Source organism: Meleagris gallopavo, chromosome 2 (assembly GCF_905368555.1).
Source record: "Meleagris gallopavo chromosome 2, MGAL_WU_HG_1.1, whole genome shotgun sequence".
Classification (NCBI taxonomy): domain Eukaryota; kingdom Metazoa; phylum Chordata; class Aves; order Galliformes; family Phasianidae; genus Meleagris; species Meleagris gallopavo.
Genome location: NC_139405.1, coordinates 91,292,483 through 91,314,143, shown reverse-complemented (window position 1 = coordinate 91,314,143; position 21,661 = coordinate 91,292,483). Strand labels below are relative to the sequence as shown.

The window sequence follows — 21,661 nt, the reverse complement described above, 5'->3', positions numbered from 1 at the left end:
TTTCTGTCCCTGCCGCAGACACTCACAAAGATTAATGTGCAACTTTCCTTTACTCTGCTGTAGGAACTCTATGCAGGACATCTGATAGGAATGTACGTATCAGCTCAGCTGGTTTACTCTCCTAGATCAAACTCTTAACAATTTCACTGAAATTTCTGATACCTACGTGTCTTACAAAACTTATGTTCAGAACAGCATCTAAAATCTCTGCCACTATCTTCCCAATATTGCACTTTCAAGCACAGAATTGGTGTGTTATTATGGGAGACAACCTTGAATTAATATACATATAATATTACATTGCCTGTGAAGAGTGAACAAGTCAAAACATCATTACCACAGCAACTCCTCTAGCCACTGATGAAAAGATCAGTTAAGTCTAGAAACATATCTCTGTAGCTGCAGGGTAATAGCATTGTGGAATGACCCATGAATCTGTAAAACCTCAAATTGCAAAAAAAATTAAAGGGGGATTAACTGACCTCTGCTCAGCCCTCCTGATACAAAATGTAGTGGAGCTCCCACACATGTGCCAGAAAATTGCAATAAATGATCACTCTCAGTTTATATGCTTTTAGCACACAGATAGTAAGAACAGGCCAATAGGTACTAACACAGTATTGATGTATGTTAAATGTACAAATATTTATAGTTCTGCAATTACTGCCATATTTGAAAGTGCCCTGTATAAGTACTTACAATGTCTGTAAATTGATTGCTGTATTCTGAGATCAAACCTTAACTAATTTGAACAGTTGGCCAGAGCCATTTGGCCCAAAAGCACCATCAGAATTATGAACTGCTAAGGACGGGCAACAGACAAACACCAGAAAGTAATCACCACGCATAGCTTCAGGATCAAAAGGTGGAGATACCAGCTTTCTAGCTCTGTTTGTCTTCTCTGTTGCTGAATACTACCCAGTTTTTCCACTCTCCTCTCCTGATTCTTTAAAGAAAGACAGTGACCGTGAAGAAGCACAAGCTCTGAAGTAGATTTTATACAGAGTTTCTTAGATGAAGAGGATGAGATCCCTCAGAACAAGTATATGTCTGAGAAAATGTCTCTCTCGGTCGAAGATCCTGTTCCTTCTGCTCCCTTCTCCATGTAGCACACACTTCCTTGCATGTTAAGAACAAGAGGCAAAAGAGGCCAGGATGCCATACACTCATGACCTTAAGCAGAAAATACAATGTTAACATTAAGTTCCAGAAATACAGAAAAAATCACAATGGTTGCCCTACACATACTAAATATCTCTATGCCTTCTTGCCCTTTTATGACAATAGCCGTATTGTAACTTGAAAGCAGTGAATTATGTGCTACACACATTATAGTCATACATCAAAGAAATGTAAAAGTATTTAATTTTCAACCCATCCTGCGGAATGCCATAATGTGGTACTTCTGAGCTGAAAAAAAAAAAAAAAAAAAAAAAAAAGAATCAATGCAGCAATTCTGAAAGAAGAAAGCTTCAGAGGAAGTCACAGTGAATGTGGAGTGCATAATTAAGAGCAGGATCTAATACTGGCAGGGCTGTTGTTTCTTTTTTGCTTGCAATTATGTTTGGCCTCTTCTGGTCTGGACAAAGACCCAAAAGAAGTAAAATCTGGTTATTTTTCCAGAACATAATGGGGCTTAGAAAGAATCCTGAGGAGATCTTCTGTGGGATTAGCAGAATAATTTAATAGGCAGTCATGTTGGTAGGTAGAGAACAAAAATATATTTGCATTTCAGACTGTCTGTAAGATTTGGGAATAGTAGAGGAAGAGAATTTGAAGCCTGAAGCTATTCTGCACTGAGAAAAAATCCCTGACAGAAAGTAGATGAAAGAGATTAAGTTAAGAGACTAAGACTCAAAAAAAAAAAAAAAAAAAAAAACAAAAAAAAAAAAAAAAAAAAAAAACCACATGCAAAACATCAATTTAACTTTTAGGCTAATGCAATATTGTTTAGTGTATACAACTAAACAGTTGATTTTTTTTTTTTTTTTTTCTCATTTTAAAATACAGTCATGGAATCAGAATAATTCAGGTTGGAAGGGACCTTAGAAGCTCATTCCATTCAAGGTCCATAAGGAGGCCATGTCAGGGTTTTATCCTGCTGGCTTCTGAAAAATCTCAAAGAATAAATGCCCTACAGCTACTTTGGATAACCTATTTCATTGCTTGTTTGCCCCTATGGGGAAAAAGTTTCTTCTTACATCCAGCCAAACCTCTAGTTCAAATTTTTGCCTACTGCATCTTATCCTCCTACCAATATACCAAAGGAGCCTGTATTCATCTCTTTCGATAATTTCCTCACAGGTGTTGGTAGGTTGCCATGAGATATCTTCTCTAGGCCAAACAAATCTACTTCTCTCAGTCTTGCACCAGGGACAAATGCTACAACTCCCTAAACATTTTGACTGCTCTCTACTGCAGTACTTCTAGTTTATCATTATCTTCCTTGTATCTGAGGTATCCAAAGCTAGAGGCAGAAGTTGCCTAATGAATGCTGAATTCCTTACTCTCCCTGATATACTGTTAATACAGCCCAGGAGACTTTTGGCATTATTTACTGCCAGGGCACACTGATGGTTTACGTTCAGTCAGGACATCCAGCTTGTACTTAGCAGTGCTGCTTCCTAGGCACTTAATCTGTTTGTATCACTGGAAAATTAAAATTGTAAAATAATGTACATCAGACTTTTAGAGATCATCCATCTCAATACCTTTTCTCAAGGTTTGATAAAGTAGCACCCATTGTCTAAACATGAAATGTACATGTGACATACCCCAAAACAATCTACAGGCAGTTTAAAAAATTATTTCAAAAGTTATCTTGACAAAACTATTACTATTACTGATTTTCAAATACATCATAGTTAATGAAAGCTGATACTACAAAAAAAAAAAAAGTAAAATTAAAGCAGATGCAAACATAATGGAAGCATTCAAAATCAAGTACTGATGACTGCAGGGGCTAGGATGGTGAAGGATTTTAGTGAAATGTGTATTAGAATGAATAAGAGACCAAGTTTCACTACAGTTGCACTGGGAATTTGAGCCAGCTTTTGAGCACAACCATGAAAATAAGGAAAATATTCGGGGCAGATAAAATGACAGCTTGGAAGTGTCTATAGCAATGATGATAATCCAGACTTCCAGGCTCGGTCTATTTTTATACTAGTCTCAAAGCTCTGAAAAGACTGCCCAAAGCAGTCTGTGCATGTGCAGCAGCCAACAAGACATTTGGAGACAGCCAGCAATGAGCAGTCGCTGGCCCCACAGCAAAACTGCAGTAAGATCTTCACAAAGCAGAGAAATTAAGTATATATGTCACTAGCCTCTACCTGTGTGCACTCCTATCTCTGCTTTGGCTGAGGGTCTGCTGAGTTGCTGCATCATTCACTTGCTTGTTCATTGTTTTCTGACAGCTTTTTTCTTCCCTAGCAGACACAGAATATATCTATTAATTCTTCCTTTTGCCCCCTGAGATAGATGCCATTTGTGTCCCTTAAAGAATCCCAGCTCTGCTCACATGCATGGGGTCACAGACAGCTGTGTTCAATTCCCCTGATGTGTGTGACTTCTGATCAGGACATCTGAGTATGTACATTGACTTACTTCATCACGCTGAAACATTTATAAACATTTTGTATTCTTTTAATTGATCATTAAAGTCAAGAAAGTTCCTAATAACTTTCTCCCACAGAACTGCCTGCTTAAATTGAGAGTGTTGTGAATTATTTCACAAGCAACAGCTTGAAATGTTTAGATAGCTCAAGACAACTCAGTACTCCGAAATGAAATCCACTTCACAATGGAACATACCCTACAAACACAGAATGTTTAATTTGTAAAAAGCTAAGAAAAAAGGTTGCAGGACATGGCTTGCTCAATACAAGGACATCAGAAATTGATATTCCATTTTTCAAAGACACTTTAAAATATGGATCTTACAATGAAACTTTATTCTCTTAAGGCAGAAACTACAGATGAAAACTATCCACTAATTCTAAGACTCATTAAATAAAAAATGGAGCATTTCCTGTATTGGTAAAGAACTTGTATATCTCTTTTCCATTCCTTTGAAGCTTCTCAACAGCAAGCGTAAGAAGACGCATCCAAGTAGTGTTTAACAGAGTGCTATAGAATCTGCTAGAAAATACCTAAGGCTGAGCACTTAAATTTGGGTTTCCTTACCTTTTTTTTTTTTTTCCCCAACATTTTGTTTTTCTTCACCTTATATATAAACTTAAGATAAATATGTGATTTTCAATCCCTTCTTATGGAAAACAAATGAAGATTTTCATTCACTAAAAGGGGAAAAATGCTTTAATCAACCCACTTTGGGGAGGATTTTTTATCCAATCTGCTTGAATAATATAGTAGCGTGGTTAGAAGAGGCTGAGTTTTACATACCACTTGATCAAACTACTTATAATGAAAAAAACAGACATATTTATATATTACCATTGCACTGTATACATTTCCTTCTACAGTACTTTTTAAAAAAATTAGGATGTAAACATAGCATACTGGCTCTGCAAAATGCTGCAGAAGGCAAAATATACGGATGTTTACTTATAAAATAGCAGTGTGCATTTGTTAATTCTTTAGTACATTAATTTCATATTTCACATTTCATTCTCTGCTGAAAATATCTGAGGCTTAACCTATATATTACATCAAAGTGCTGGTTATACTTGCATATCTGCTACCACCTTGTGACGAAAAGCTTTATTGTAGAAGGAACTCCTATTTCACTATTAAAAAGACAGAAACAAAAAACTTATACTCTTGTTACTTTGGCTTACAGTAAAAGCTACATAATTTTTTTAATACAGTGCATTATAGCCCCAATAAGCCATTGACAGTCCATCCACTCACCTTGTCTGTTGCATAGACTCACCACTGGCCAGTATATTTTGCTCATAAAGCAGCTTCATTCATTTAAGTGAAATGAACCATCATGATTACTCTAGTCAATTTCTGAGCAATCAAAAGCTGATTCCACTTTGCAAAAATCCCAAACTATTTAATTTATTACACTAATCATAAGATTTATCAAATGACAAGTCAATTTCTTCTGGGGCTGTTTCCCTATCCAAAATATGGGATTTTTTTTCACAGTTTTAAAATTTAGATGAAATCATTAGTAGAAATGATAGCCTTTTTACTACTCTGCCTAATTTTATAGTGCCTTAAGTAATTCCCTTGATTTGCTTCCAGATACAGCTGTTGTTGAGAAAAAGAATACCAAAAACCTAAAGCAAAAGGGAGAAACAGCCTCAGTGTCAGCTATCTCACACTACACTACCGACGTGTGACAGTTAAAAGAAACTAGTTCACAGTGTTGGCATGTATTTGGCTAAGTAGTAGAGTAAGTGAGAATAGTGTTAGTAGTATTTACTTGAGCAAGCACTTCTAAACACTCCAGGGGAAAAATAATAATAATAATTAAAAAAAAAAAAACACCAAATTTCAGATCTGGCAAATCAGAACCACAGAAAACAAAGCAAAATAAATAAATAAATAGATAGATAAATAGATAAACAATGAAAACAGAGTGTGTAGCAATGGTAGGATAGCATTAAGATTTGTAAGGTCTGGTGAGAAGCCAATGAATCTGAGCGTGAAATCCCCAAAAGCAATAGGTCCCTCACAGTCCTGCGAGCATTTAGTGAAAGGAGTTGTTAACACTCTTGATGTCTTATTCCTTTTAAATTGTGTAATAAGATTATTAAAATACACATATTCTTTGCTTTTGGCAAAGAAGTAGCACTCTTCATGTGACTGAAGTTACTGCGTGGAGTTGATCAGTTTTTTTGTTGTTTTTGTTTTTGGTCCCTCTTACTAACACTAACTTCTTAACTTCAGGCTGAAACACTAAACACCAGAGCTTCTGACAGTCTGCTGAAGTACTATTTCTAAGGACTACCACTTTACACACAGAACCAGAAGAGGCAGTACCTTATGCAGACCACCCGCCGGAGAAGCTACCTGAGCTCAGAGCAGCCACCTTTCTATCCCTCCCACTTAAAAACGTAGGCACCATTTTCCCGCCCCATGAGGCACCTCCCTTCCAAGCCAGCGCCGCAGGGCGGGGATTCAGCCGCTACAGGTTCTCGCGAGAAGATGGTTCGCTGGCTATTTGGGCGTCTTCTCGCGAGGCTTCGGCTGTGCTAAGGTGGAGTGTTGCTGTCGCCATGGAGCAGCAGCTGCACAGTCCTCCCGGGCTATCCACTATTCTAGCGGTGAGGAGCCGTCCGCGGGAGGGAAGGGGAGAAGGCACCGATCTGTGCGTGTAACGGGAGCCTTCTTTTCTTTTGGGGGAGGACTACTCGCGCTGGGTGCTCGGTCACGCAGGCGAGCGCGCTCCGTGACAGAACTGGGTTTTGGTTGCAGTGCGGGAGGCGGCAGGGCGCTCGTCACGGCTGGGGTCGCGTCTCATGGGGTCGCCGCATCTCCTTTCTCTTTCTCCACAGAAGACGGACTGGGCAGAGCCCTGGCTGCTGGGGCTGGCGGGTTTCCACGTCCTGTGTTTTCTCCTGACCTGCTTCTCTTTCCAACACTACCGGGTGCAAATAGGGCACTTTCTGTGCATGGGTGAGTAGCGCATCCGTGCTTTCGTGAACTCCTTAGGGTTGGTTTTCTTGTTTAGCAAAGAGGTTTGTAACTGATAAAGTGAGTACGAAGTATTTATCTTGTGGCATTGTGTGTGTCTGTACATTATGTACTTAACTGTTTCAGAGCAGCTGTAAGCTATATAGGTACTTAGCTGACGAAACTGCAGAAACTGGAGACTTGAAACTTTATTTGTAGTGATTGGAGGGGTAGGTGAAGTACGGATAAGTTTGTGCATGGTTAGTGCTGTGTGTTTCACAGCAGCCTAGGAAACTGTTGTTGCAGACAAAAAAATGAAAAACAGACAGAAGCGGTTTCCTGCTCTGCAGTATCTAATGCTGCAGTTTGGTCAATATGGTCAGCTTTCAGATGGATTCATTTCTGGAACAGGGTGCTGCCAGCTGTGGCAGTGGTGTGACAGAGCAAGACTTTACAGAGGCCATTTTTTAAATTAAATTTCAGTCTGGAGAAGAGGAGGCTTAAGGGAGACCTTACTGCTCTCTATAAGTACCTGAAGGGAGGTTGTAGTGAGCTGGGGGTTGGCCTCTTCTCTCGTGAAACTGGTGATAGGACTAGAGTGAATGGCTTCAAGTTATGCCAGGGGAGATTTGTTAGGAAATACTACTTCTCTGACAGAGTGGTCAGGCACTGGAATGGGCTGCCTAGGGAGGTGGTGAGTCACCAACCCTGGAGATGTTCAAGGCATATTTGGATTTTGTATCGAGGGACATGGTTTAGTGAGAGCTATTGGTGATAGGTGGATGGTTGGACTGGATGATCTTGAAGATCTTTTCCAACCTTGGTGATTCTGTGAATTAAGATAGCACGGATTTGAGTTAAATCTATATTTTACAAGCAAACCCTTGTATGCTTTATGGGAACCTCTTGCCATGGGTTGGGTTTTCCTGTTTGTATTTTTTGTTGTTATTTTTATCCAGTACCTCAGTTGTAACGTGTTCCTACAGTAGTGGAGGTAGGATAAACAATTCAGATGGGTTTGCGGTCAGTGCTTGAAGGCTATGTTGACTGTTAAAAATGCCACTTAACTAATCAAATTGGTGGAAGAATCATAGCTTCAATAAAACTTCTGATACATAACTCAGCTAAAGCCAAAGTTTCGATAATAGAAATTTCCTCCAAAAGGTAATCTACAAATCAGTAATTTTTGTACATCACTTTGAACTGCAGAGTTTACAGCGTTCCGCAGAGGGCCAAATCAAAATGCCCTGCTTATGACACATCAGGATGGAAAGTTCCCAAAGAAAATACAGGATTTTCTTTCTTAACTTCATTACTAGACATACAGAGTTGCCACAGCATCCTAGGTCTATTTACCTCAGACTATCTAAAGTATTCCCAGTGTTAATAATACTAGCTTGAATGCCCAAGTTCTAAGTGCGCTTGAAATACATTGGAACTGATAATTACTGGCTTTTTAATCCAGATGTGATTGACATATGATTGTTGTTAACGAGAAGAGTGGATAAAATTACTCACATTAGGTCCCGATCAGTTTGTATTTGAAAAACTGTACTACTTTTCATATGTCTTGCAATAAAAATAACTTTGTATTGCAGGTAGGCAGACATAACTAAAAATATATATTAAATAGTCACATTGATTTACCTTGGCAGCTGTGCAGCTATACAGGTGTTTATATTGTGAAGTGCCATGCTGAGAGAATCCAGCTGATGGCAAAAACAAGACAGCGCATTCATTGTCATGGCACTCCTTGTATCACCAAGCTGGCTGTTCAGTCACATTGTGCAGATCATCTCTAAAGTCACTGAATCTGATTTTTTGCTGATTTTTTTTTTTTTGGTGGATAAGAAATGATACAGAGATAAACTTAATATTTTGTGATTCTATTGCTTTCCTGCTGAACTTGTGATTGCACTGGATTGTCTTACTGTTTTGGTATTTTTCCACTGCGTGTATTTGTTGAGTAAGAATATATCAGCTTGCTGCATCAGAATATTCTGCTGTACAACTGTTGAAAATCTGCTAGTATTTTAAGATTCAGGCAATACAGCAGAAGGAAGAGTTTGGTGTAACTTCATAAATGTACTTAAGTGTTTGCTATATAAGTTAGGATACTAATCCTTGAGACAAAAGAGTGCACTAGAGCATGATACCATACAAATGTGCAGAAGATCTTCCTTATAGTAAGGGTGACAGAGCACTGGAACATTTTGCCTTGAAGGGTAGAGGAGTCTCCTTCTATGGAGATATTCAAGACCCATCTGGATGCCTATCTGTGTGATCTATTGTAGGGTAGCTGCAGGGGAATTGGACTCAGTGATCTCTTGAGGTCCCTTCCAACCCCCATGATTCTTTGATATCTGAATTTCATACCAGTTATAGGGAAGCTTTGACATCTCTTTTTACAGACATAACTTAAAAGCAGTCACAGAAAAGATTGTTGAAAAAAATGTGGTTTTTTTTTTTTTTAATTGATAGTTTATTTTCTGAGCTCTTGTAAGCTCAGGTAAGTAAGATTTTTTGTTTGTTTGTTTTTTGTCTGTAATGTATTTTTTTTTTCTCTTGTTAGTAATTATATGGGATGTTAATTCAGATCTGCTTTTGTTCAGTTAAATAGTGAATGTGTAGTTTTAGCTTCTGCATATCAACAAATTGTACTGTATGGTATGTGTGTATATATATGTATCTCATACATAAGGCAGAACTGATGGCAGATTGTTTTCAAAGAGATATTGAATCTAATACTTTTTTTTTTGTACAGTTTGCTTAGTGTACTGTGCTGAATATATAAATGAATTAGCAGCCATGAACTGGAGGTAAATGTTTTTAACTTCACATTTAAAAGCATGTTCTTCTAAAATGTTTTTTTCATACCATTCCCCAAAAAGCCTTTAACCTAAAAGAAAGCCACTTAGCAGTAGAGTGGGATGGCAGAGAGTCTGTTGCATGGATACAAAACTTTTAGAAAGCCAGAATGGTACAGGTAAAAGAGCAGGTGGGATGCGAGCTTTGGGTTTTTTTTCTTGGTTGGGTGTGTGGTGATGGGTTGTTTGGTTGGTTGGTTTTGGTAGCTGTGAAAGTTTAACAAGCTGAAGTTAAGAACTACTTCTCAAAAACATTGGCGCTATTTTATATATTTATCTATGTATATAAAAGTCATTAAAATTTGTCTTTTTTCTAAACCTGTGCATGAGACGTAAATCAGTGGCTTATTTTCATAAGAACTGAAACATTTTCCCAATGTAGCTGAAAATTATATGGTTAGCAATGAAGTTTATCTACTGAAGTACTGTAAATCTGTTCTTTTCTTATCTAAATTACAACCTCACTACATTTAGTAACTACTTAGTTACCTCTTCTAATATGAATAATTAAAATGAATGTCTAAGAAAGTAATTTAAAAGACTTCAGAATTTCTGAGGCACAAAAATATCTGCCTGTTTATATAGTCACAGTATGTTATCTTATCTGTGGTTGTTATATGGGGTCTTGAGCCTTAAAGAAACCTTATACAGTCTTTTTCTTCAAGCTTCATGCAGTAGAATGCAGACATTTGTTTGGGGAATCCCAAGAAGTAGGATTGTCTGTATATTATCCACGTTGAATAGTTATTGTGAAGTATAATGTTCTGTGAATCTTGCTGAAAGATTTCTTTATTTCTCTTCTTTCAGGATGTTTTCTAAATACCAGTACTTCGATTCAAGAGGAATGTTTATTTCACTTGTATTTTCAGCACCTCTACTGGTGAATACTATCATAATTGTGGTGCGTATTTATATGAATACGTCTTAAGATGGTAATTGAATGTATATGGATGGATTTAAGTGTAATGGTTTACCTATTTTTCAGGTCAACTGGGTTTACAGAACTTTAAATGTAATGACTGAACTGAAGACACTACAGCAGAGAATTAAAGCAGAAAAAGATAAGAAGAAGTGAAAGTGTCCAATACTTTTCCATTTTTAATTTTCATAATACTTGTCCAGATAATCAGTCCTTCTGTATGTTTATCGAGAAGCAGCAATTTTTTGTCTGATATCTGGGACTTTGCAACCTGTGGCTATGGACAGTGAGGAAAGGAAGTGCCCATAGTACATCTGATCTTCTTAATGAAATTGAGAAAACTGTGCTCACCAGGTCTTCGTATACTTCAATGCGAGTTAATTCTTTTACCATGACCAAGTCCGTTAATAGCATTGAGAAAGAACTTTCCAGTTTCCATTTGCCTGTATCTTTTTTTTTTTTTTTTCCCCTACGAAAACTGTGTTGAATTGTCTTTATCAAGTACCTAGTCTTCTGTTAATTTATGCCAATGGGAGTTATGTTGTGAATTCAAGTAAATGGAAGAATTGCATTCAGAATACCTCAGGAATCCATGCTTCTGTGAAGCATTTCACTTCTTTATAAACCATGTTTCATACTTCCTTTATATATTTTATGTCAGTGGATAGTTCTGATACAGTAGCATTTTATAAAACAAAATATCCACAGTATCTTAGGTTAATTTGAATTTTTTTTAAATCTTTCTGTATCTCATACAAGATTTCACCAAAACAGTAATTTTCATTTTATTTGTGTAAGTAATTCAAATCGTGATTTTAATGCTGTTGTATAAATACCATTTCTTAAAACTGGATGAAGTTTTGATAATCTTTCCCTTATTTGAAGAAAAGAATGGAAAGGGAAAAACATTAAAATATTATACATTATTTTGTTCATAATTTTTTGCAGTTGTTTTACACTTGACTTTTTTTAATAAATTACTGAAATGGAACAAAAAAGACTGATAAAAAGGAAGACGATATCAGTTCTGCTCGGGGTAACCTTGTTTTCTTGCATTAAGGAAAGTGGGAGCAGGGAGGTATAAAAGAAGGGGAATTAATATAGTAGAAGAGAGCCCATACATTTTTAGTGAAGGCTTTGTGCGAAGAGCTAAGCTCTTGTCTAAAATGATAGAATCACGGAATGGTTTGCATTGGAAGAGACCTTTGAGATCATCTAGTACCATCCCCTGCTATAGGCAGGAACAACTCCCACTAGATCAGATTGCTTGAAGCCCCATCCAGCCTGGCCTTGAATGCTTCCACAATCTCACTGGGTAACCTCTTCTGGAGTCTCACCACCCTCACAGTAAAGAATTTCTTCCAAGTATCTCATCTAAATGTAACCTCTTCCAGTTTAAAATCATTTTCCCTCATCCTGTTCCTACCTGCCCTTGTAAAAAGTCCCTCCCTAGCTTTCCTATAGGCCCTCTTGAGGTACTGGAAGGCTGCTATAAGGTCTCCTCAGAGCCTTCTCTAGACTGAAAAGCCCCAGCTCTCTCAGCCTGTCCTTTTAAGGGAGGTGCTGCAGCCCTCTGATTATCTTTGTGGCCCTCCTTTGGAGCTGCTCCAACAGCTTGAAGTCCTTCTTGTGTTGTGGACCCTAGAACTGGACACAGTACTCCTGGTCTCATGAGAGCAGAACAAAGGGGCAGAGTCACCTCCTTCAACCTGGGGTCATGCTGCTTTTGATGCAATCCAGGATGCAGTTGGCCTTCTGGGCTGCAAGTGCACATTACCAGCTCATGTTGAATCTTTATCAACCATCACCCCCTACTCCTCCTCAAGGCTGCTTTCAAGCCATTCTCCGCCCAACCTGTATTTGTGCTTGGGATTGCCCTGATACAAGTTCAGGACCTTGCAATTTTCCTTCTTGAACTTCCATGAGGTTGACATGGGCCCACCTCTCAAGCCTGTCCAGATCCCTCTGGATCGCATCCCTTCTCACATGTCAACTGCACCACTCAGCTTGGTGTGGTCTGCAAACTTGCTGAGGGTGCAGTCTATCCCATGTCACTGTCGATACAATGTCAATTTCAATTGAGAGATAGGAAGGATGTCCTACAAAATTGAGTTTAGAGTAATATGAAGAGTGGTTGAGTATGTAAGGTTAGATCGCCAAAACAGAACACTAGTAAGGTTTTAACCTTGCCTGTTTTTGTGAAATTAATTTTAAAACCTTGAATAGTTTTGACAACCATGGGATCATTGGTAAGCATGAAGATAATCGGATGCATATATACTCATTTTGTAAGCATTCCAGTTTGGGGGAGACTGAAGAGGATTTTACAGATTGTGGGAAAGTAGTGCTCTGTTAGACTGGGATTAAATTCCTTTGCCTTTCCTATGGAGTAACTTAGCACGGCCTTACATCAGGCATTTCAAACTACTTGGATATTTATATGTGGGCAGACAAAAAAGCCACCACTGCTTGGAAAGAGTGAAGAGAATCCTTCTAAATGGATATAAGATAGGATATGGCACCTGTTTTTAAAACCAAAGAACAAGCTTGTTTGATTTTATGTAGAAGGGTATTCCTCCCTGCCTGATTTGGAAAGGTTAATTTTATTCTTACAGTTTGATGGGGCTCGGTATAGAATTTTCACACATGGACCTAAGCTTAACCACACAAACATGTTGACCTCCCTCCTGTGAACAGTTCTTCAGCAATACGGATGCACAGTTGTTTCAGTGGTGTGTCTACTGGTTGGCAACCCTGCATATAGTAGGAGGGTTGAAACCAGGTGATCATTATGGTCATTTTCAACCCAGGCCATTCTGTGATTCTATGATGGCTCTATGTATTTAAAGCTTTTATACCCTGACGTACATGAGATACCACCAGATCCCAATAGCTTTTGCTTTGGTGTCATTTATGAGTTTGATTCACAGTAAATCGCATAGTTCAGAAGAGAAGCCTATTCTCTAAGCAAATCTCTTGCAGTAGAAAACAAAATGTACTTAGTTTAGTACACCTAAGGTAGATTTTTCCCAAGTATTTCAGTATTCTGTCCTTTTCCTTGGGTTTGAGGTGGGAAAAGTGAAAAAGCCCTTTTCTAAATCTGTGAATCAGATGGGCAATCAGGACTGTCTTTCCTAGTGTAATAGACCATATAACAGAAAAGACTTAGTATTGCTAAATTTTCTGTTAATCTAGCTTGGCACAGAATTTATGGACAGAAGAAATTCTCCACACCTTAGGGGGTTCCAAGTGAAATTAAAAAAAAAAAAGAAAAAAAGTCTGCTTGCCAAAGTTCTCTTTCCTCTATCCTCAGTGTAATTGACCTTTCAGGCAATGTTTAATTTCATGTTGTGATAACAGTAGTTATATTGCCACTTAATATAAGATCTCAGGGCACCTCAGTCCTTTAACAAGTAAAGTGAGCCCGGCAGTTTGAGTATCAGGGACTTAATTTGTAATTAACAAGAAAAAATACATTGTGGCTGAATATCATCTGTTTCTGATACCGCTGACTTAATGCAATAGCTCACAGGCAGATAATACTTAGAATTTTGAAGTACCATCATAGCAGGTGATATTTAGTACTCTAGGAGTACTGTTGAGTGAGAGTATAAACAGATTCCAAAATTTTACTGATATTTTGAATAGTGAACATTTCAAAATAGACACTTCACCATGGTTATAAATTTGACTTTAAACCTTCCTTGACTACCCAAACTGTAAGTAAATTATGTTACGAATATTAAATTAAATTGCTACAGAATGCAAATGTATGTAAATTTTGTTTTGTTCCAGGGAGCTCGTTACAGTTCTTGAAGCTTGCCACTAGATGTCACTGTTTCACACGCAGCAACATACTTAAAGATTTCCTTAGTCAGTTCTGGGGAGTTTTTCACATTGACTTCATAAATACTTTCTGCATCATTTTGAAATAGCCATGAAGGCTTGCACTGGAACTACTGCAACCACAGACTGTCTGTGATTTCCAGTCACTTACAAATATTTATTCTTGCTTTTTTAAACTAAAAAGTACTTTTTTAGTAGCATTGATGAGAAGCATATATTCTTCCAGAGTCAGGGCTGTGTTTTGGTGAGTGCTTTAAAGCTTCACAATTAGACATGGAAATAATTATCCCTTCTCACTCACACTTACATTTACTTATGGAGGTCTTCAATTAAAAAAGTGTAATAACTAAAACAAATACGTTTTTGTGTGAATATGCAGGAATGCTGACTGAAACAGTTTAAATGTAGTGTAAACTGACAGCTTATGTGTTTTCTATTTCTTTGTGATTACCCTTACATAAGTCACCATTACCAAATCAGTATGTTAAATACATGTTTATACTCACCTGTAGTCATAAATGAGGTTCTCAATATCAGAAGTCAATTCAGTCTTTCTACATAACATGGCAAACGGTTCTTAGATGTGTTCAGATGTTTGATGACTTTTTTTTTGAGAAGCTGTACATGCAGTGTTCTCTGCATGACATTCCTGTTTATTTACCCTTTTAATTCACATGAGCTCCACTTCCACTCATTCCTTTCAACCATTCAGTTTGAATTTACCTCAGTCCCTTCCTGAAATTTACATAGATTTGCATGCACTCTGAGAAGATGAGGGTTGTGATGTGTAAGCCTCATAATTCAAAACTGAATTGCTTTAATGGGCCTCTGTTCTGTAATCTGTGTTCTGGCCCATTTGTCAGCACTGTGTCTGCACTTATGCAGCAGTTTTACTGCAAACCTGCAGAAGCATACTGGATGGGAAATAACTTAAAGGACTTGAGAGGAAGATCTCCACATTTCCTATGTTTGCATTTACTGCTTCACTTAAGTAGGAATTATAGAAACCTTTCTCCTATAGTTTCACAGATGTAATGAAGCCGAGGAAAAAAAAACAAGTTCCAAGTGCAATTTATAACACACTTGTTAATCAAGCCCTGAAGGAAAAACAAAAGAAAAAAATCTTGTATACCTTTTGTGCTTTCAAGTCCAGCAAGGACCTGGGTTTTCTTAAGGGCCTGGGATCATATACCCTGAAATCACATATAGAGAGATCTACAAGACACTGAGTAATTTCCTATATTGCAGGAGTCACAACTTTGAAATCATAGTCTTCACTTTGATTTTGAGATTAATAAGAGAATCAGAGATAAGAGATAGTCGACTTTGAGAACACGTGATGTGAGAAATTTGTACTCAACAGAAGTATCACAAAACTCAGTAAATGGATGTACCAAATAATACATGTCACTAGTTCACCAATAAAGTTCTTGTTTTTTTTTCCTAGCAGAATCCATGGAACGGAGTATTTGGTTGTTTAAATACATCTGATCCACTTCAAAGTTGTAAAATCGAATTAGAAATAGTTTTAATGACTTTAATTTTTTTGATTTTAGATTATTGTTGTTGAGATCTTTTTTAAAAGTAATTGCAATCTATTTTTCTTTTGAAATTACATGGTCAATGCAAATAAAACAGTCCCATTTTATCTATTGTTTCAATTGCCCTAAATCCTAAATTAGTCTAATCCTTCTACTGTAATTATAAAGAAGTCAGGACATAGAACATTCCTTAGATTAACAAAAACTAATTTATATAAAAAAATCAATTGGTAAATAAAACGTGTGCTGAGTTTTCTGCTGCTTACCATATGTTTCAGGCAAAACAAATTTAAAATAAAAACTAGCCGCATGGATTTATATGTCAGGGAACTATGATAATTGTCATGTTATGTGATTTTCATATAAATATTCATATTGAATTTTTTTTCATTAACTGATTTATCAATAATAGCTTGTTTTTATAAAATAATTTGAAAATGTATAGAAAGCATAGCTTTGTAAAAAATTTAACAAATTCCCTAAGCAATTAACTTGTATAATGATTATTAAATTATAAAAAAAAAAAATTATATTTGAATGAAATATTTTGGAGAGATTTATTCATACATCTGTTTCAGAACAGAGAAACGCTCTTCTCCAAGCTGTCAAGGAACTTAAGCAATTTATTATGTTCAACACTTACACATTAAGAGAAATCATCCAGGAGACTCTCAAACTACAGTGTTGATATTTTAAGTACAGTGAAATACACTGAAGTCTTTCAGGTATTTTTATAGCATGAGCTAGAAAGTTGAATCTATATGAATTAAAGTAAGTAAGTATGAATTAAGCAAATTGAATACTAAAACTAATAAACCTAAAGACAACATGGCATGTCTGTATCATGATTGGATAATATAAACTAAATGCTGTATAAATAAAAAAAATACAGAAAAATATAGATATAAATGCACTTTTTCAACTTACTGCTTATTTAATTCTTGTACACATTAATATTTTCAGTATTGACAAATTCCAAACTGTAATACTTAAAAATTTTGCTAAAAATCATTTGAACTGGAAGATTGAGGCTTTATTAAAACTACTCTCTTAAAAAAGTCTTGTTGGAAACTTAACAGAGAATGCTGAATGCAAATGTTGGATAAAAGTTTGTTGTGGTGGGGGGTGTGTTTTTTTGTTTTGTAAATTGCATTTTTTATTGCCTCTACCTAATAGATTATATGTTAAAAAGAACTAGTCAAAATACTGCATACAATCAAGCAGTCTCAAAGCTCTCTGTTTGTATGCCTATAGTCAGATCTACTTAGCTAGAATGTCAGTGGTTTATGGGCTGGTTCAGCCCAGTTCCGTGACTAGCGGGGCGGAGGGATTTCACAAAATCCACGCCTCCAGAAAAAAGGGAACGAGGGACCCCAAAATAATTAAAAACAGCGGCAACGATCTGAAGAGAAACAAACTAATTTACTAAATATAGTATTGGAAAGCAAAATAACACACCATAATACAATATAATTAGAATTGTAGATAATAAATCAAATATAATGAGAGAGAGAATGTCCAAAAGGCGGATAGGCCTCATCACAATGCTGAGGTGAGATGCGCAGTCCAGTTGAGCAGCAGGGAGACGGTAGGAGAGCTGACGAAGAAGAGCGCATCAGGTGACCTTGCCAGGAGTCCCCTGGCCGCAAAGTCCCCTGGGGAACGTAGCTCTTCTTCTCTTCTGGACAGGTACCCGGAACTTGAGCATTAATAGTTAAAATCCCAGTGCTCTACATGATGTTATGATGTGGGATAACCAAAAATCACAAAACCATGACACATATTAATTCAACAGTAATTAGCAACAGCCCTGCCACTGTCATTCAGTATCATTAATTCAGTTCTCATAGGAGATACCCTTACAGAGTTGTCATTACATTTAAATTTAACCCAAGTGTGATACACTATACCAGTATTAACTTATCCAAAAAAGATAATATACCTTATTACGTAGATAATTGACAGTATGATATACGAGCTATGGCGCAATCAGTTTTTATTGTTTTATTGTTGTCCTTAGAGGGCTCTATTCCATGCAGTATTGCTGTAAAATAGGCTAATTTGACATTTTAACATATTCTGACATCTACTGTAATTTAATTTAAGCCTTATATTAATTTTGTTTACAAGGTTTTAACTGTGTGCGGAACCATTCAAGCTGGTTAAAAGGTCTGATGACGTAGATTTAGGATTGCGAGACGGAATAGGGTGTTTACAAGGCCAATTCTCAGTTCCCAAATTTCAAAAGCATGAGGAATGGTCCAGAGGCAGAATGACTGAATCATGACTTAATCGTGTCTCATCATTTTCAGAATGCTTATCTGTCCATCTAGAGCATTTGTGTGTAAATCACAGCATTGCAGTGTAGCTTTTTCTCTTTAGCAAGTTAATGTGTTTAAAGACGTGGCAGTGGGATGGTCTCCAAACAAAGTGCAGAAGGCCCCCCTCTTTTATATTCCAGGGGATTCAGGTGGGACTTCAGTGCAAATAAGTCTAACAATATATTGATATTGTTCGATATGATAGAGAAGAATATGGATGTGGAAAACTACTTGAATCAGCATACTGACTCTTTATGTCTAAAAAGAAGCATTTTAAAGGCAAAAGTGAGGGTTACCATGCTAATGGAGATGTAAAAGACCTGGAAGAGCAATTGCAATTTCATAGCTGGTATCCTTAGGATCTGCTGCATGCAACAAACTGGAAAGGGTCTGGAATGGATCTGGAATGGAATTAGAGGTAAGGTGCATACACAGATATAAATATGAGTGAAATGAGGTATTAAAGTCAGATGCGGCTTTGTTTGAGTATTAAAAAAGAAAACACTAATATTTTGAAGAAAAAAGCAAGAAGAAAAGTCAATGAATAAGCAGAAGAAAAGATGGATGTTCTGGGACAACTGGAGGAAAAAGGAGATCTATCTGGACAAGGAAAAAAGAAGACAGTTATCTTAGGGAAAAGATAAATGGATTAAAAAGTAAAAAGAAACCTTCCTTGCAGGCTTCCTGGGAAGAAGCTTGCAGATTCTTGTTGATTAAAGATTCTCCACAAGAGCTCTTGAGAGAAGGTACGAGATTATATTCACATAAACTGTCAGCTCCACTAATGCATCAAAATATGGGAAGGGAAATTATCTTTCAAAAATATAGATAGGTTTGTGTTGAGAGCCATTTAACTTCGTACTCTGCCTCCTGCTCTCTGATGAACGCAGAGACTGACCACAAAATGTTCATACTTATTAATTTTCTCTGGATTAGGGTATGCTTTACGAGTCAAAATACTTCCCCTGGAGCATGAAGAAATTACCTGTGATCATTTTAGCTCTCTAATCAGGCAAATAAGAAGTGGCTTTGCCAAGATCAATAATATTTTCCAGATTTGCATTTTCACACTCACCTTATTTGAGCTCTCCGAAGTAAAACCATTGCCAATATGATGTCTTCCACAATTACCTTTCACTTGCAGCAGATGTGGGAATTTCTACGCTGCTTCACTTGGAAGTCGCTGGTGGACTTCTTTATAATGAACGGCGCTCTCTTTGCTGCAGATTTCAGTGCCAGGATATTGATTGAGAAGTCTGCTGATTTACAGTGGATCCTGAGGCATCATGCATTACCTCCCTACTGAAAATGGGGAAATATCCCACATTTCTGAGATTCTTTGATAACCGTGGTGAAAAATGACTATGAATACAAAGGTTATTAATGTTAGTCTTTATTTTGAATAAGCAATTATTTTCTATAGAAAGAATGAAAATATGTTTCCTGACAAGGATGGGATATTAAGAGTAAGATACCAAAATTATGTGCTTAATTTAGAATATTTTTCCAATGCTTGTAAGCCTGCTATCTAAAATAAGAAAAGAAGATTTTAAAAATGAAATGTAGTGCTAGTAAGAGCAGAATTGTTTAAGGTGAAAAAATATGTATGGGTTATATTACAGTTACAGCAAATTTAAAAGAAATAGGCAGGAAGGAAGGAAAATTATTGAATGAATCATACTCTCCTGGGTAACAGTGTCAGCAGACTTGAAATCATCATGTTGCATAGGACAAACAGATGAGCAAATTGATGAGTAACTGACAAAAACTTTTTTTCTGAACACTGAACTAGCAAACAGTTCTTTTTATATAATAGAGATGTGAGGTAATCACTAGCATCTCTCTGAAAGTCAAAGCTATAAAGAAGGATATAAAAGAGCAGATGGTATGTTATGATGAAAGCCTAACAAATGCAAGCAGTCAAACTATTGAAAGAATGTTTCTTCATGGACCAATTTAATCACAGTGACTGTATTTAGCACTTACGATTTAGAACAAGATCTAGCTCACTAGTCCATGGGAGGAGTTTGGAACTAGATGATCTTTAAGATCCCTTCCAACCAAAGTCATTCTGTGATTCTCAGTTCTTTCATGGTTCAAATTTCTTAACTGGAAGGGTTCAAATTTAGGCTGATCTCTTCCTAAGCCTAAGCATGTTCCTCTCTTAGATACAGTGAGAGCCAACACATAAGCAGTTTAGATGATCAAGGAGTTTTGTTAGCACAGCATTGCTTACCAGTCAAGGGAAGCGACTACGTGTAATGTAGCCCATGTGCTGTTCTGGTTGTCAGAACATAAATCAGAAGGATATAAAACTATTAGAGAGCAAGCAAAGGAGAGCAACAAAGATGGTGAAAGGTCTTGACAGCAAGACTTACAAGGTTTGATTTGTTCAGCTTAGAGAAGGCTGAGGTGTGGTGGTTTCACACCAGTGGCCAATTAAACTGATATTAGGAAAAGATTCTTCACCAGAGGGCAGTGAACCTGGAACAGGCTCCCTAGGGCAGTGGGCACAACCCCAAGCTGCTGGAGTTCAAGGAGCATTTGGACAATGCTCTCAGACATTGGGTTTAAATTTTGGGTGATCCTGTGGAGTCAGGAACTAGACCTGATGATCCTTATGGGTGCCTTCCAATTATACTCTATTCTGTCCTATTCTGAATATTGACCTGAGCCCAAAGCTGACAGTTATAGACACCTGTTTTTCTAAAACTCTTTGAAGTTTCATTTTGCTTCTACCTATCTTGTGCATGATCTCCAAGTTCATTAGTTTCATTCTTTCTTGGTTAGGAAGATTATGTATTCCTCTCTGCAAGTTTTTATGATGTCTCTCCCACCTTGAGTTGATGTCTACAGTTCCCCTCTTCAAGCTGCATTTCAGCTGACCATGGAAAACGTTTGTACACAACTAGCAATAAATTACTAGAATTATAGTACAACTCCAATCATCCAGAACCAGAGTTACCTGGAATTATGTATGGTTATGATTAACTATTTCCAGAAATAATTTTTTACTGTCAAAGCATTAGCACAAAGTTATCTACAAAAAAGAGGATGGACACCTGGGGAGTCAGTGGAACACTTTTTTTTCCCTTCCCTCTTTTTTCTAGAAGCTCAGTATTTTCCTATCAAATGAGATTTGTAGCTTGAGAATATTGAAAAACTGTGCTGCAACAAGATTTCAAGATAGTTCATGTCTTAAAAAAAATACAAAAGCTCATTTTATTCCATGCATGAGCTTTAGTTACAATTTCCCAAACTGTGGCGTGGGAATAAAAGATAAAAGTTACCTTAACAGGGTATGAAGACATTCTGCCTAAACTGTGATAGCATGCTAACTGTACACCAGGAAATGGGAAACCAAGAGGAAGATACAAGACAGATGGATGCGACAAATGCTCTAAATAATAAAAAAAAAAAGGTAACTATGTCTGACTTTCTTTACTTTGTTTAACCGTCCAGCTATGTCAATACAAAGAAAAAAATTCATTCTCAGGAAGTATTAACGTAGCATCTGCTTCCACGCTTAATTACAAATGTGTGTAATTCAGTGTTCTTTTCTAAAACAGACTCAAAAGT

General features: G+C 37.0%; 1 protein-coding gene across 1 annotated transcript; it reads left to right on the top strand.

The window, feature by feature from the left end:
* The first annotated feature begins 6,091 nt into the window (after window positions 1-6,091).
* On the top strand, window positions 6,092-11,372 carry TMEM18 (transmembrane protein 18). The gene is made up of 5 exons (XM_085217960.1): window positions 6,092-6,239; window positions 6,471-6,591; window positions 9,353-9,407; window positions 10,263-10,356; window positions 10,441-11,372. The coding sequence occupies exons 1-5, from the start codon at window positions 6,192-6,194 to the stop codon at window positions 10,528-10,530; spliced, it is 408 nt and encodes a 135-aa protein (XP_085074086.1). The 5' UTR covers window positions 6,092-6,191; the 3' UTR covers window positions 10,531-11,372.
* Window positions 11,373-21,661: the final 10,289 nt, after the last annotated feature.